The 12,896-nt window shown below is 29.9% G+C and overlaps 1 protein-coding gene and 1 long non-coding RNA gene across 2 annotated transcripts in view; one reads left to right on the forward strand and one right to left on the reverse strand.

The window, feature by feature from the left end:
* The window catches only part of LOC127711578 (serine/threonine-protein phosphatase 6 regulatory ankyrin repeat subunit B-like), a 45,073-nt gene extending 33,846 nt beyond the window's left edge, over positions 1–11,227 (reverse strand). Inside the window, exons 1-3 of the mRNA XM_052217666.1 lie at positions 11,211–11,227; positions 7,905–7,966; positions 691–1,005 (exon numbers count right to left, since the gene is read on the reverse strand). Of these exons, the coding sequence (XP_052073626.1) occupies positions 691–1,005; positions 7,905–7,953 (364 nt within the window). The 5' untranslated portion in view covers positions 7,954–7,966; positions 11,211–11,227. The remainder of the gene's footprint in view (positions 1–690; positions 1,006–7,904; positions 7,967–11,210) is intronic.
* On the forward strand, positions 2,123–5,037 carry LOC127711592 (uncharacterized). Its single transcript, XR_007986799.1, has 3 exons — positions 2,123–2,745; positions 3,936–4,045; positions 4,918–5,037. It is a non-coding gene; the product is annotated as an uncharacterized LOC127711592 (long non-coding RNA).
* Positions 11,228–12,896: the final 1,669 nt, after the last annotated feature.

Genomic DNA, 12,896 nt, shown 5'->3' on the forward strand with positions numbered 1-12,896 from the left:
ATTTACCATCACAATATTTTGTTATTTGGAGATTTACTGAGTTGCTGACGTGTACTCTGTTTCATCTTTAACTCATCTATTTTTCACATCAGTTCCTTGCCATAATTATTTGTTATGATATAGAAAGTGATACGTCTTGTCGCAATAACCGAATCTCAAACCTTATCAATTTGTTACACATCTTACTGTTATCTACTTCAATTTTTGATGCAATTAAAAGTATATATTTGAGATCCAGTTGAAATAGTATATCTACATATACCAAACTGCATTTTTTTGTCAGAGCTATACTGTTTTATTTCCACACCTTCTATTGCATCAAATGTAACTTAATAATCATTTTGAAGCTCTTCAAAAATTGTTATCCAATTATATTGGTAATGCAATGCTTTAATGCTTTAACTTTATCCATGACATTACTTCCTATCTGTCACTGGAATATTTCAAATATGATGGTTACAATTCTTTATTAGTCTTCGAACATTTAGAGGAAAACAAAATTAATGTGGGTTACATCAGTATAATACTATGCAACGCTGGCAACAGCATGCCTACGTCCCAGCCTATAAACAAATGCATGACCTCTACTATCTGTATGATGTGAATCTATAACTTCTATTTTTTTTTCTTATCACACTATATTTGTCAGATCTATTTATATATATATATATATCAAGTGCTTATACTTACAGGTGAAAACGTCCTCTTCCAGGAGAAATTTTCGTTCACCAAATGTTACTCCATACAAACATGAATAAGAAACATTAAGATCTTGTTTAGTCAGATTTTTTATAACTAAGGTGTATCCATCCTTCGTAGCCTTTCCATCATACTTTTTATTAGGATGTGCTGTTTTGACATCTATAAATAGTGTGCGTTGTTCTGGGGTCCACATATCCCAACCAGAATATTTGGGACAACAGTTAGAAACATTACAAAATAATGTCACGTTTTGTCCATAATCTGTTACCTTTCTAACAACTGTCCATTCTAAAACACCTGAAACTGTTTAAGATGATTTTCTCTTGAAATTAAAGGCTGCATTTTACGTTACATGCATTTTTAATCTTTTATCATCAAACGTTATTACAACTGTAAGGTTTAAAAGGTCTTCCTTTTTTTTTAATCTATTTTTTTCTTCTTTAAAATATTGCTATAAGATGAAAAACATAAATCAAACACTGTTCCTTAATTTTCCTCATGTTTTGTCAATTATGTCATGAATGAATATCTCCAATCTTTTCCGTAAATTGATAATTGATTACATTAGATTACCTTTCTTTAAAGTAATCATGATTACTTTAGATTACATTGTACTTATGATTACATTGTATACTGTGGTATTAAATAAAAACTTTTTAAACATTTGATCCTCACATAAAAAAGCTAATCTGAGCAAAAATTTGTGTTTTTGATATTTTAAATATAAACATGTTATTTATAGGAACTTAGAAAAGGAGAAGTGTAATGTTTGTATTGTTTGATAACATAATTTATATTATTTTATTTGACTGATTTACTTCCAATGTAAATGTCTCTGTGCTTTCTCTGTTAAATGAATAACATTGTTTTTTTAATATTTAAGCCAAAATTTAAAACATATTTTCAATTCAGAAAAAGAAATGAACAAATAGTTATTATTTAATGACCAAGTAGCCTTTATGTCTATGTGGATATGATTGACACTTAAATGTGTTTTACAGGTGTTAATCACTACTTCAAATTTTATTACAAACAATAAGTGAACTTCCCAGCAAACACACAACATTTTAAAAACATTTTTTAAATGTCATATGGACGTCTCTCACAAAATATTTCAATAAGATATCATTTAAACATAAAAAAAATGTTTACTTTATTGTTTTTGAAATGTTTTATTTCTAACATTTAAGTAAAATGTTTTTACAACATTAACAAAATATTGTTTGCTAATATCTTTTATTCATGTTCTCAAACATTGTTCTAAAATATCCCGTAGATATTTTATAATATAAAAAAATAATATTTTCTTCAATTGGTATTTTATATTTTAACAACATTTAAAGTAAATATTTTCCAAATATCCAAAAAACATTCTGCAAAAAAATGTTTTACAGAAAATATAGTTTTGCTATTTGCATAAAATGTTTTATAACGTAAAATTATAATGTTTTACATAAAACATCTGAAAAATATCAGCTAAATGTTTTCTATAAAATATTCTGACATACACATTACTTAATAGTCTTACTGATATTTTATTCAACATTTTACGGATATAAAAATAATATTTTATTTAAACTTTATTCAAAATCCCACAAACAACGTTTTGTGGAATTAACTCGTTTTTTTTTCAGGATAAGATATAGTACTACATTTCATCAATATCATGACAAGCAAGATACTATGGTTGAAATCCTTAATTGATATCTTGAAGATCCTTGAAGTCAGATTTTATTCCTTCTTATATTAAAATTCAAAAGAGTCAACATTAAATTAAGCAATAATGTATTAATAAACAATCACCTTTCTTTAATGTTTATTCATTTCGGTCGTGTATATTTTAGAAATTAAGAAATAAAAACTGTAACTGTACTAAGTTCAATTTTCGTATCGTTTATATGCTTTACGGAAAACCGACCTATTCCGGAATCAACTTTTGTTTTATCACCGGAAATGATTTTGAAATTAGAATTTCGAAACGAAGACAGGATATCAACAAAGAGAGCCAAGAAAATTATTTGTTACGCGATATATACTCACTTGGTAAGAATGATAAATCTGTTAAGATGAAACTTGTGCATTCATTGTGTGTGTTCAATTATAATCGGAACCAAATTACATCTGTTTCTGGAGGTGCGGATCAAGGTTTTGAAAAAAGGGGGCCCCTGCGCAAGGCAAGCAAACGTTTGGAGTGATACTTGTAAATAGTCTATACATTTATCTTATAAGTAGCTCCATAAGGTGGTCGGGGCCCCTAAATCCGCCACTGTTCAAGCATCTACGTACACCAATTTGGCAATTATGAATTTGTTCATTGATATAAAAAAAAATATAATGATACATGGCTTGTGTGTTTGATTGCCAATACACCTTATCGCTATTTGTCCGCCATTATTGGCCATGGACATCACAAAAGTTCCAGTAAAATGTTGACGTCATATTAGAAAATATTTGACACCACAATTGAAAGTAATACACCTTATCGCTATTTGTCCGCCATTACTAGACATCACACAACTGTCACAAGTTCCCTTAAAATTTTGACGTCATCATAAAAAATATCTGATGCCACATTGGAAAAGTTATTGTTGTTTGACGTCAAAAGTTCAAGCAGGATAGATTCTCGGGTCAAGCGGGAATAGCGATAAGGTGTATTATTGTATGACGTATGCTGACGTAAAAAGTTCAAGCGGGACAGATTTCCAAATACTAAAATAGAGATAAGGTGTATGAGACAGCTATCCACCAGAATTTAAATGACTTGGATAAAAGAAATTATAGGTCACTGTACGGCTTTCAAAACTGAGAAAACCAATGCCATATAGTCCACTTTGAAGCCTTGACAAACAAATGTTAAATTTTTCTCAACACAATTGAAACAAAACAACTAACTGCCAACTAAATACACATTATGAAAAAGAAATTTGACAGACTTAAACCAACAACAACTATTGCAAAAAGCATGACTCAATACCTTGTTTCCGAGGCACACAAACAAGTAACAATAACACTAATATAAGCACCATTTGAATATGGAGATTTTTTTTCTAGTAAAATCACTGTATGTATGCATTTGCAAAACAGTAAATTAAATTTCCCTTAACAGCTTAATGAACATTACAAAGGCTATGCAAGACTTCAGTATTAGCAAGATAATATAAACTGTTACTTAAAATTATATTTATTGCTTCATACACACAATGTACATACAATGTATCTTTATTTTTCAACAGGAGCTAAAAGAAAAGCCACAAAGGACAAGTTCAATATGCAGGTTTACAATTTAGAAATGGCACAGGTTCTTTGGAATGTCTACAACCTTTCAGGAGATTTTTTTTTTGAAGTAAGATTTTCATACAGAATTACTGTTATTCCATATTTAATTCAAATATTTAGCATAAACAATGCATTACATTCAAGATTAAGGGCATACAATACAGAAAAGATATCTGGATATTTGAATAAATGATTTTTTTTTGTGACAAAATAGAAACAAGTTGTTTATTTAAATCAATCTTTTAGTCCAACAGTGTGCTAATTTATAAACAACATATTTGCTTTCCTTTGAAGTATTTCAAATACATATAAACAACTCATTTAATGACATCTGTGTGTTTCTCAGAAGTTAAGTAATATTATTATCATCATTGCGAAAACAATGCGTAACACTTCGATAAGTTATTATGTGCCTATAGTCTACTTCTAGGACTGGATCATATGCCCTTAGATACAAATGACAAGTTATAAACTATGTCACTCTACAAAGTTTAACACTTAAAAAGGACAATAAGATGTTTAATGACATAATGTAGCAGGGCTTTTAAAGGCCCCTACATGATACAATGCATTTAATGAAAACTAAAAAAAAAAACAAGAAAACAATAGCCTGATTTATACAAAACAGTAAAAGAAAAAAAAATATGATAGACAACAATCAACGAGTATAATGAAATAAGACTCTTGACTGGACACATATCCAGTCTAAAGTATTTTATGTGTTTTTTTTTTAATAACTTAATGAAGTTCAGCGTGGCATATCGCTCTCTCTTAACACGGTCAGTCATTTATCGGCCCCTTCCGACAGACTATCATCGTTATTTGTTTCAAAACTTTAAAGGGGAGGGGATGTATAATCCTTCAGGCAACGTGGATCGTTCTATAATAAAGGAATGTGCAAGAAGTTTATATATGAATGTAAGATTAATTTTTTTTCAGAAGCATGGCACAGCAAGAAAAAGATATAAGACACTACAAGACATTCCAAGTGATTTTGAATAAGACAATTGATTGACTTTTTCAATGTATTCTTAAATAAATCAAATAGTTGATGTAAAATGGTGTTTTGTTCTCATCTCTTCAGCCAATTATCAATGATTATTGACTTAAGATGTAACCCTATTAGAAGTGTAGCATTTTAGTTTAGAAAGAGAAGTTGTATTGAAAAATCTGAATTTGGGACACAAGTTTTAGTCAATGTAACTTGAACTTAAAAATGTGTACTATGTTTGCATAATGTCCAATGGCATATACGTCATGCATGTTCAGGTTGACATATGCATGATGTGTATAAGATAGGTAATAAAAGTTGAGAGTGAAAAACTAAACATTATACCATTGTGGTTGGAATGTGGGCATTCTTGCACTGTCTGTCGTCTGTCCACCTATATTTGTCGGATTTTGTCCAACAAATATTTTCATTACTGTTTTTCCCAAAACTGCTTATAAAGATGAGTTCATATTTAATTAGCTGCTTGATAGTGATGAACTGTGATGTGTGAACATTTTTGTATCTGGCACCTGTTTCCTGTTTGCTTATACATTGTATTTCAAAATGTTGAATGTTCTCAAATTTTTCATTACTTTAATTAGTAATGCTGATGAACAGAATGACTTCATATTTGGTAAGTGGCTTGACCATGATGAGTTGTGTCTGCCATTTTGGATGTGTCAAAATTTGTAGGTACTTCTTGTTTTTAGAGACTTTGAATTGTGAATTTCATATGCTTAGCAAAACAACTGATTTGTTCTTGTTTGTATATAAAATTAATCACTGTGTATAAATTAATTTAACTAATGATTTGTTATTTGAAAAAGCAGGAAACTCAATCAAAAGTACAGAAATTTTTATATTGATATGATCTAGATATCAACCAAAAACATCTTCTTAAAACATTTTGAAAACATTTTTTAGGCACAGTCTCACTTGCAAGAAAACATCCAAAAAACATTTTTATAACATTATTTGATGTTCATGATGTTTTTCAAACGTTCAGAAAATATTTCTAGAAAATATTTTTTAAAAGATTATCAAAATGTAAAAACGCCATTGTTTTTTCACATTATCATGATATTTCTTTACAACATTTTAATTATATTATGCAAATATTTTAGAAAATATATTAGAAAACGTTTTAGCGATATATATTCTACCATACATTTAATGTTTTTCTCACGTTTTTTTGTGATATTTTCATGACATTAGACACAACATTTTAAAAACATTTTAAAGATGTTTTTGTGTTTGCTGGGTTGGGCAATTAAAATGATTTTTTTATTGCAATAATCAATAAATTTGTATACAATTTATTTTGTATTATGTACAAGATTGTAAAATTTATATTTTATACAAACATATTAAGAAAATTCATGATAAAAAAATATAAATTTTTGTTATAAAGATTGTGAAAAAATAGTTGGTTCTAAATTATCATTTAAAGCTAAATATCAAAATCAATATAAAGAGCAAAATTTGCACTTCACCTTAACAGTGCAAACATTTTCTGCAATCCAAGGGAACAACAAAATAATTTAAAAAGCACACATCTTATATTACAAGGGCTCAATCTCAAAATCTAACTTTTGGAAAGGTAAATTCATGTAGTAAACTGTATAAGAAAGCCACACATTTACATCCTACATACCGTTAAGCATGAGCATACTGAAACTGAAATGATTAAACATTTAATACGATCAATCCTTTTGAACCATTATCAGTCATAGTGAACATTAGTTTGAAATTTTTTTTATTGATGCTTTCATATAAAAAAACAATTCTAATATATAAAATTTGTAATCATCAAGTAATCATTTGAATGTAATCTAAAAGTAATCTAAAAGTAATCATGATTACACCTGTTTTTTGCATTGTAATCGATTACATTACGATAACTTGAAATCAGAAAATGCATGATTACTGATTACATATAATTACACTGCAAAATGTAATCGATTACAGCTGATTACGATTACTGATTATGATTAACCCATGCTGGGTGCTATATAGATTGATTGATTGGTGTTTGTTATACGTCCAGGGGGATCTAATTCATAATGTTCACGACGAGAACAAATTAACAATAATAATTAGAAGGTCCTTCAATAGGGGATCGACCGGGATGATAAGCGCAAAATGTGAAGAGATGGTTTCTGTGGATCCTATTATTTGTTCTAATTTTTTAGATGATTTCACTTTTATTGTGTTCGGTTATGCAATATAATTCGTATAACTTCATTCGTATTAATTCACTGTTTTATTTAAGTCGGTAAAGAAATGATTATAAAACTGTTACAAAAGTCTGTTTGCATTGGAAATTATTTTCAAACATCATTCCTGCACAGATCTTGACTCGGTCAGTGGTTCCCTAAGCCTTATATTTGTATTGATTCTGCATTAACAACATGAACAATGAAATAGTCGAATACATTTTGACATTGTTTTTCATTGCATGTCAGTGTGTGAACATATGTTTTACTTAGGTGACAAGGGTCGAGAACAATGAAATACACTTTGTCAAAACAGAATATTTATTCAAAGAAGGAAAATTTAACGTTTAAGTTCAGGTTTTCATTTACCGTAGCAATCATCGATCACATATGTTCACACACTGACATGCAATGAAGATATATTACTGAATTTTAAATAATTTCCGAAAATGCTGTGATCTTACCATGATAATTGAAATGACATGTTGATACTGTTTTTGTTAGCAACTGTGCAAAGCAGAGAAACCAAAAATCCAGCTGTACCGAAAGATGGACATGCATACTTCTCCAGATAGGAAAAATGATACAGAGATGAATAAGATGATCCAACATGAAGTTTTTCCATTTAGAATTGTTATTCAATTTCTCAGTGAAATTGTTTTATGCTTTGTTTAAATGAATTGTTGACTTTTTCCTAATAACAATAATCATGTATTTACCTTGTAATATAAGGCAGTTCAGAATCAGCAATGACACACAATACTTCATAGCTAACAAATTTCTGAAAACAAATAGATCATACAATCATATGAAATTAAAACTGTACAAAACTACAAAACAACAGCGTGTATATGTGTACCTTCAAAATTCAAGAAAATCTCTTTAATTGGTTATCAAAGGTATTTAAGTGATATTTATTCAAAAGATTGACTGCATCAAGAAAAAAATTACATTGTTTCTAACCATGGGACTTATCATATCCCAAACATTATCAGATGTTCTGTTGTATACTATGATTTAAAAGATAAAAATTAACGAGTTCCACATGAGGGTAAACTATATAAAATTCAACAAACAACACCGTTTCTAAAGTACCCCGACAAGAACAGTTTCGTCTTAATAGAATCTAATATCATTTACGGTGACGGACAACCTACAGACAGACAAAATGTAGGATTTCCTTTTAATGTTTTATTTATTTCTTTTTTATATGAATTTGTAGAATATAAATACACATATTACTATTTTCGATTGTGTGATGTAATATTTTCTACAAATGTTAAAAGAAAAATAAGACAAAATGCGATGCAAATTGGTGAGTAGCGTGAACTTTACTTTTTACATTAAATTGTGCATATTGTACTGAAAGAAACGTACAGGGAAAAGATATATATATATGTGTGAAGATTGCGAGATTAACCACTTTTTGCATCTCAATATTCGTATTTTCTGTATGGAACGAAAGAAATGGTTCACGTCAAAATGGAAGTACCCGGTTTTGTAAATTCATATCTTATGGGTTAAAATCTGACGTTCACCAAACGATACATGGCTGGTGGCAAAAATGTTTTTTGTAAGGGAACAACTGAACTAAAAATGAATTTAATTTCGCATTCAGTAGTACAAAAAAAATTGATCTGAAACAGTCATTTTGATATGAAATGCTCTTACGATACTGAATAATATACCATTAAGTAATGTTTAGTCTTTCAATCAGTTTTAAGGATCCCTTGCGTTAAATTCAGTGCTGTTCAGACAATTTTACTTGCTGTCAATTACGATCTGTTCAGTCTATGTTCAGACTTTGCAGTAGTAGTTATTTACCTGTTCAGATAAACATTATATTGAGTTGTCTGAAGAGCTACTGAACAGTACTGAAATGACTGCAAGCGAATTGTCTGAACAGCACCACGGTGGATAAGTTTTATAATTGACCGAAAGACTAAACATGACTGAAAACGTATTGTTCAGATTGTTCGGATGAAGTTAAGCTCAAAATGACCGTCTCATGTCAAAATTGGTTTACTAGTGATTGTATGAAAATGAAATTTGATACAACGGGTCTCATAGGTGGAGCAGAATATGCTTACCCTTCCGGCGAACCTGAGATTAACGATGATTATTGTTTGGTTTGTGTTTTTCCTAGACTTGTTTTTTTTATGTTGTGTTTTGTAGACTGTCGGTTGTTTTTCTGTGTCAATTTGTTTTTAATGTTGTTTTTTTTGTCAGTTCTTTTCGACTAATGAGTTTGACTATCCCTTTGGTTTATTACGCCTCTAATTAACGGCGAAATATAAATACAATATGTAACTCAATTAAATGTTCTCAGCTCTCTTCACGTTTTTCTATATCTCTTCTGTAAAATTCAGTTTTTAAACTTGGATTGTGTACAGCCTCGAAAATGAAACACCCTCATTTGGTATGTGATTTTCTAGGACAACATGATGTTATCGAAGTTAATATTCCACTCTACCCGGGGAGGGGGATAATATGTCCTTTGATACTTTGAAAATGAATATCTTGAAGACAAAATGTTGAACACATATATATACAGGATTGCCCATGAAAGTGTTCATGCGGCGCAAAAAGTCACAATTGTTATGAGTCGAAAAATCCTCTTTTCCTTCCTTGGGACTATTATTGTTGATGATCCCTCATGCAAGCATGTATGTTACAAAATTGTCAAAGTGCAATAATACCGAAAAACAGCAAAAATACTGAAGAAAAAGGGACTTGCTATTTATACAAAAGGAAAAGGTCGTTCATAGAAATAATTTATTGATTCATTGCATAGAAAATGTGAATTTTGTGGCAAATTAAGAAAAGATTTTTACAGACTTTATTATAGAGAGATTAGTTAAAACATTTTATACATTGATCACTCACTTGTTTGTCCATGTCATGCTTGAGTTTATTGTTTACGAAAATTACTAAACAACCTTTAAAATTCACCAAAAAAACACATCGTGCAGTCAGTAAAGTAGAGCGCACCCTATAAAGTGTACTTGAATAGGTCTATATAGGTACTAGTTTTAACTACTATATTTATTTAAAAACTTTGTCTTAGGGAAATCATTGCTAGCTCTGTATGCGGTAATATCCTTTCTATCAAACGTACAGAATAGTCAAATATAAGGGTACAAGATGTTCAAGGGGAAAGATTGTGGATTTTTCATAGTATATCCATATGTTTAGTATTGAAACAACAAAAAGCTACATATAAGATTTAAACTAAGTATAAGTTTGTAAAATAGTTGAAAATGCAATGTCGATTCTTCTTTTAATACAGGAAAACTAAACGGTCATCTTATTTCTCCATTTTGTATTGATTATAGTACATTGACAAGTTTTTTACATGTCAGTGACATTGGTCCGGTTTATAATTTTTAAAATAATATAACTCTATCGTATACCTTTACATTTAATAAGAAACAAGAAAACACAGACATCCTTCGAATTAGATGTATGTGAATAAATTTATCGTAGATATCTTGATTACATGTTTGTACGCCACGCGCGTCTTGTCTACAAAAGACTCATAAGTGACTCTTGAATCACAAAAGTTAAAATCGCCAACTACAGCATGAAGTTGAAGAGCATATAGGACCCAAAATTCCCAAAGGGTTTGCCAAATAAAGCTATAGTAATCTATTCCTTGAGTAGACTATCGTTAGTATTTAGAAAATATTCAAAGTTTTGTTAACAGTTAATTTATAATTATAACATTTTCAATGATAATGCCTGTCAACACTGAAGTGCTGACCTGGATACTCATGTTTCTTCAAACTAAGTATAACATAATATAAGTTAGTAAAATAGTTGCAGCCTTTGCTGAAAATGCAATGTCGAACCTTCTGTTAATACTGGAAAAAATAAACTGTTATTTTATCTCTCCATTTCTAATGATTATAGTACATTGACAGGTGTTTTACATGTTAGTAAAAGAGGGGTGCAAATTTGGCGCCCCTTGAACTATTTGTATAAACCTCCTATTATGGAAGTTAATGAGCCTGAATGGTACATACCTTGCATACACATTCCTAATGTTACGAAGTTTCTGTCTGTCTTATGTCAATTGCTATTGACTTCATTTTCATAGTTCAGCGACTGCCGAAAAATTGCAAACTTTTATTTTGTAAATTTCAGACTTATTATGATTGATAGGATAACTATATTTAATATATGGGGCCCTTGCAAGTTCTATTTGTCCGTCAGACATGTTCACCTCCCCTTGACCTAATTTTAAGGATCAATGTTATCATATCATGGTCAAGTCCGTATCTCTGATACTATATTTTGAGGTGTGATGCACATATCTTTCTGGCAGGGTTCATTTGATCTTTACCTCATTTTCATGGTTCATTGGTCATTGAGACGTTGGTGTCATCTAAAACATTTTGGGGGGTGTTATAAATGTTTAACACTGTGTAAATACATTATAGAGGAATTGTAATCTTATAACAAAATTTAAGTTTTGGACCAAATCCTATTTTATTGCATCAAACTACTTCTTCATTCACAACCAAAAGTGAATCTTTTTCCAATGCTTCAAGTTTCGCTTACTAACATGTGGTTGATCGTATAACGTTATTAATTCCTAGCAATAATGCAGTTTAACTTATTTGTTGAGAGTCGTGTTGTTAAGAGTATACATTTCATTTCAAACTAATCGTGAGGTCAACTTATCAAACTGTTGTTGTAATAAGTATACAATTACTATGATGGTAAAGGTTCAATGATAAGTTGATATTAACCTGCAAAGCTTCAACACGCGTGTTTTATTACGACTTATCCATATGTGTGCATGTAAATATTGACAAATATGTGTAATGTTTATTACCACAGGCTTTTATGAAAGCTACATTCTGATTGAAATACGAATATAATTTTTTTGTTAGTAAATATAGGAAGATGTGGTATGAGTGCCAATGAGACAATTTTTCTCCATCCAAGTTACAATTTATAAAAGTAAACCATTATAGGTCAAGGTACGTTGTTAGTTTACTTAACCAACATTACAGGATTAACAGATGAAATCTTCTTTAGAGGAAAGAATGAACAAATAAAAATATTGATAAAGATGTATGCTTAGTTGACATCGATATATGGATATAACAATTACAATAGTTTTAAAAATGCCTCCTCCAAAAAAAAATATGTTCAGTGCCTCTCTGAAATCAATTGGATCAATTGGATTTTGCAACCCTTTATACAACCTTTCTCTATGTGAAATTTACAAATCGTCTAAAAGAAATTCGACTTTTTCAACAAATTGTTGGCGTTCCTATGGAAACAGACTGTGCGCCTCTCATCTTCTTATTTGCATATGTTTCGGAGTTCCTTCAGACACTTTTAAAAAACAAGAAAATCGATAAGATCTTCGGATTTATTTCTTTGTATGTGTTTTAGTAAAACGCTACTTCAAATATCTTTTTCGGAAACATTTAAAAACCCGTTTTACCGTTCTTCCACTTCCATATGTAACAGTACCAAAATCCTAAGAATCTTTTGTTGTATTGTAACCAAAACCGGTAAAGAAAAAATGTATTCTGATAGTATCGGACTACCATCAAAAACATTCCTAAAGACGGTTCAGATATTTTTCAGTTCTTAAATCATAGAATTCATTTGTCATTCTCTAGTTACTAGTTCTCAGATAAATACTAAGAATAATACGATAATACTTAAATCACAGAGATGCAATGCGGACA

Source organism: Mytilus californianus, unplaced genomic scaffold (assembly GCF_021869535.1).
Source record: "Mytilus californianus isolate M0D057914Y unplaced genomic scaffold, xbMytCali1.0.p SCAF_8, whole genome shotgun sequence".
NCBI lineage: Eukaryota > Metazoa > Mollusca > Bivalvia > Mytilida > Mytilidae > Mytilus > Mytilus californianus.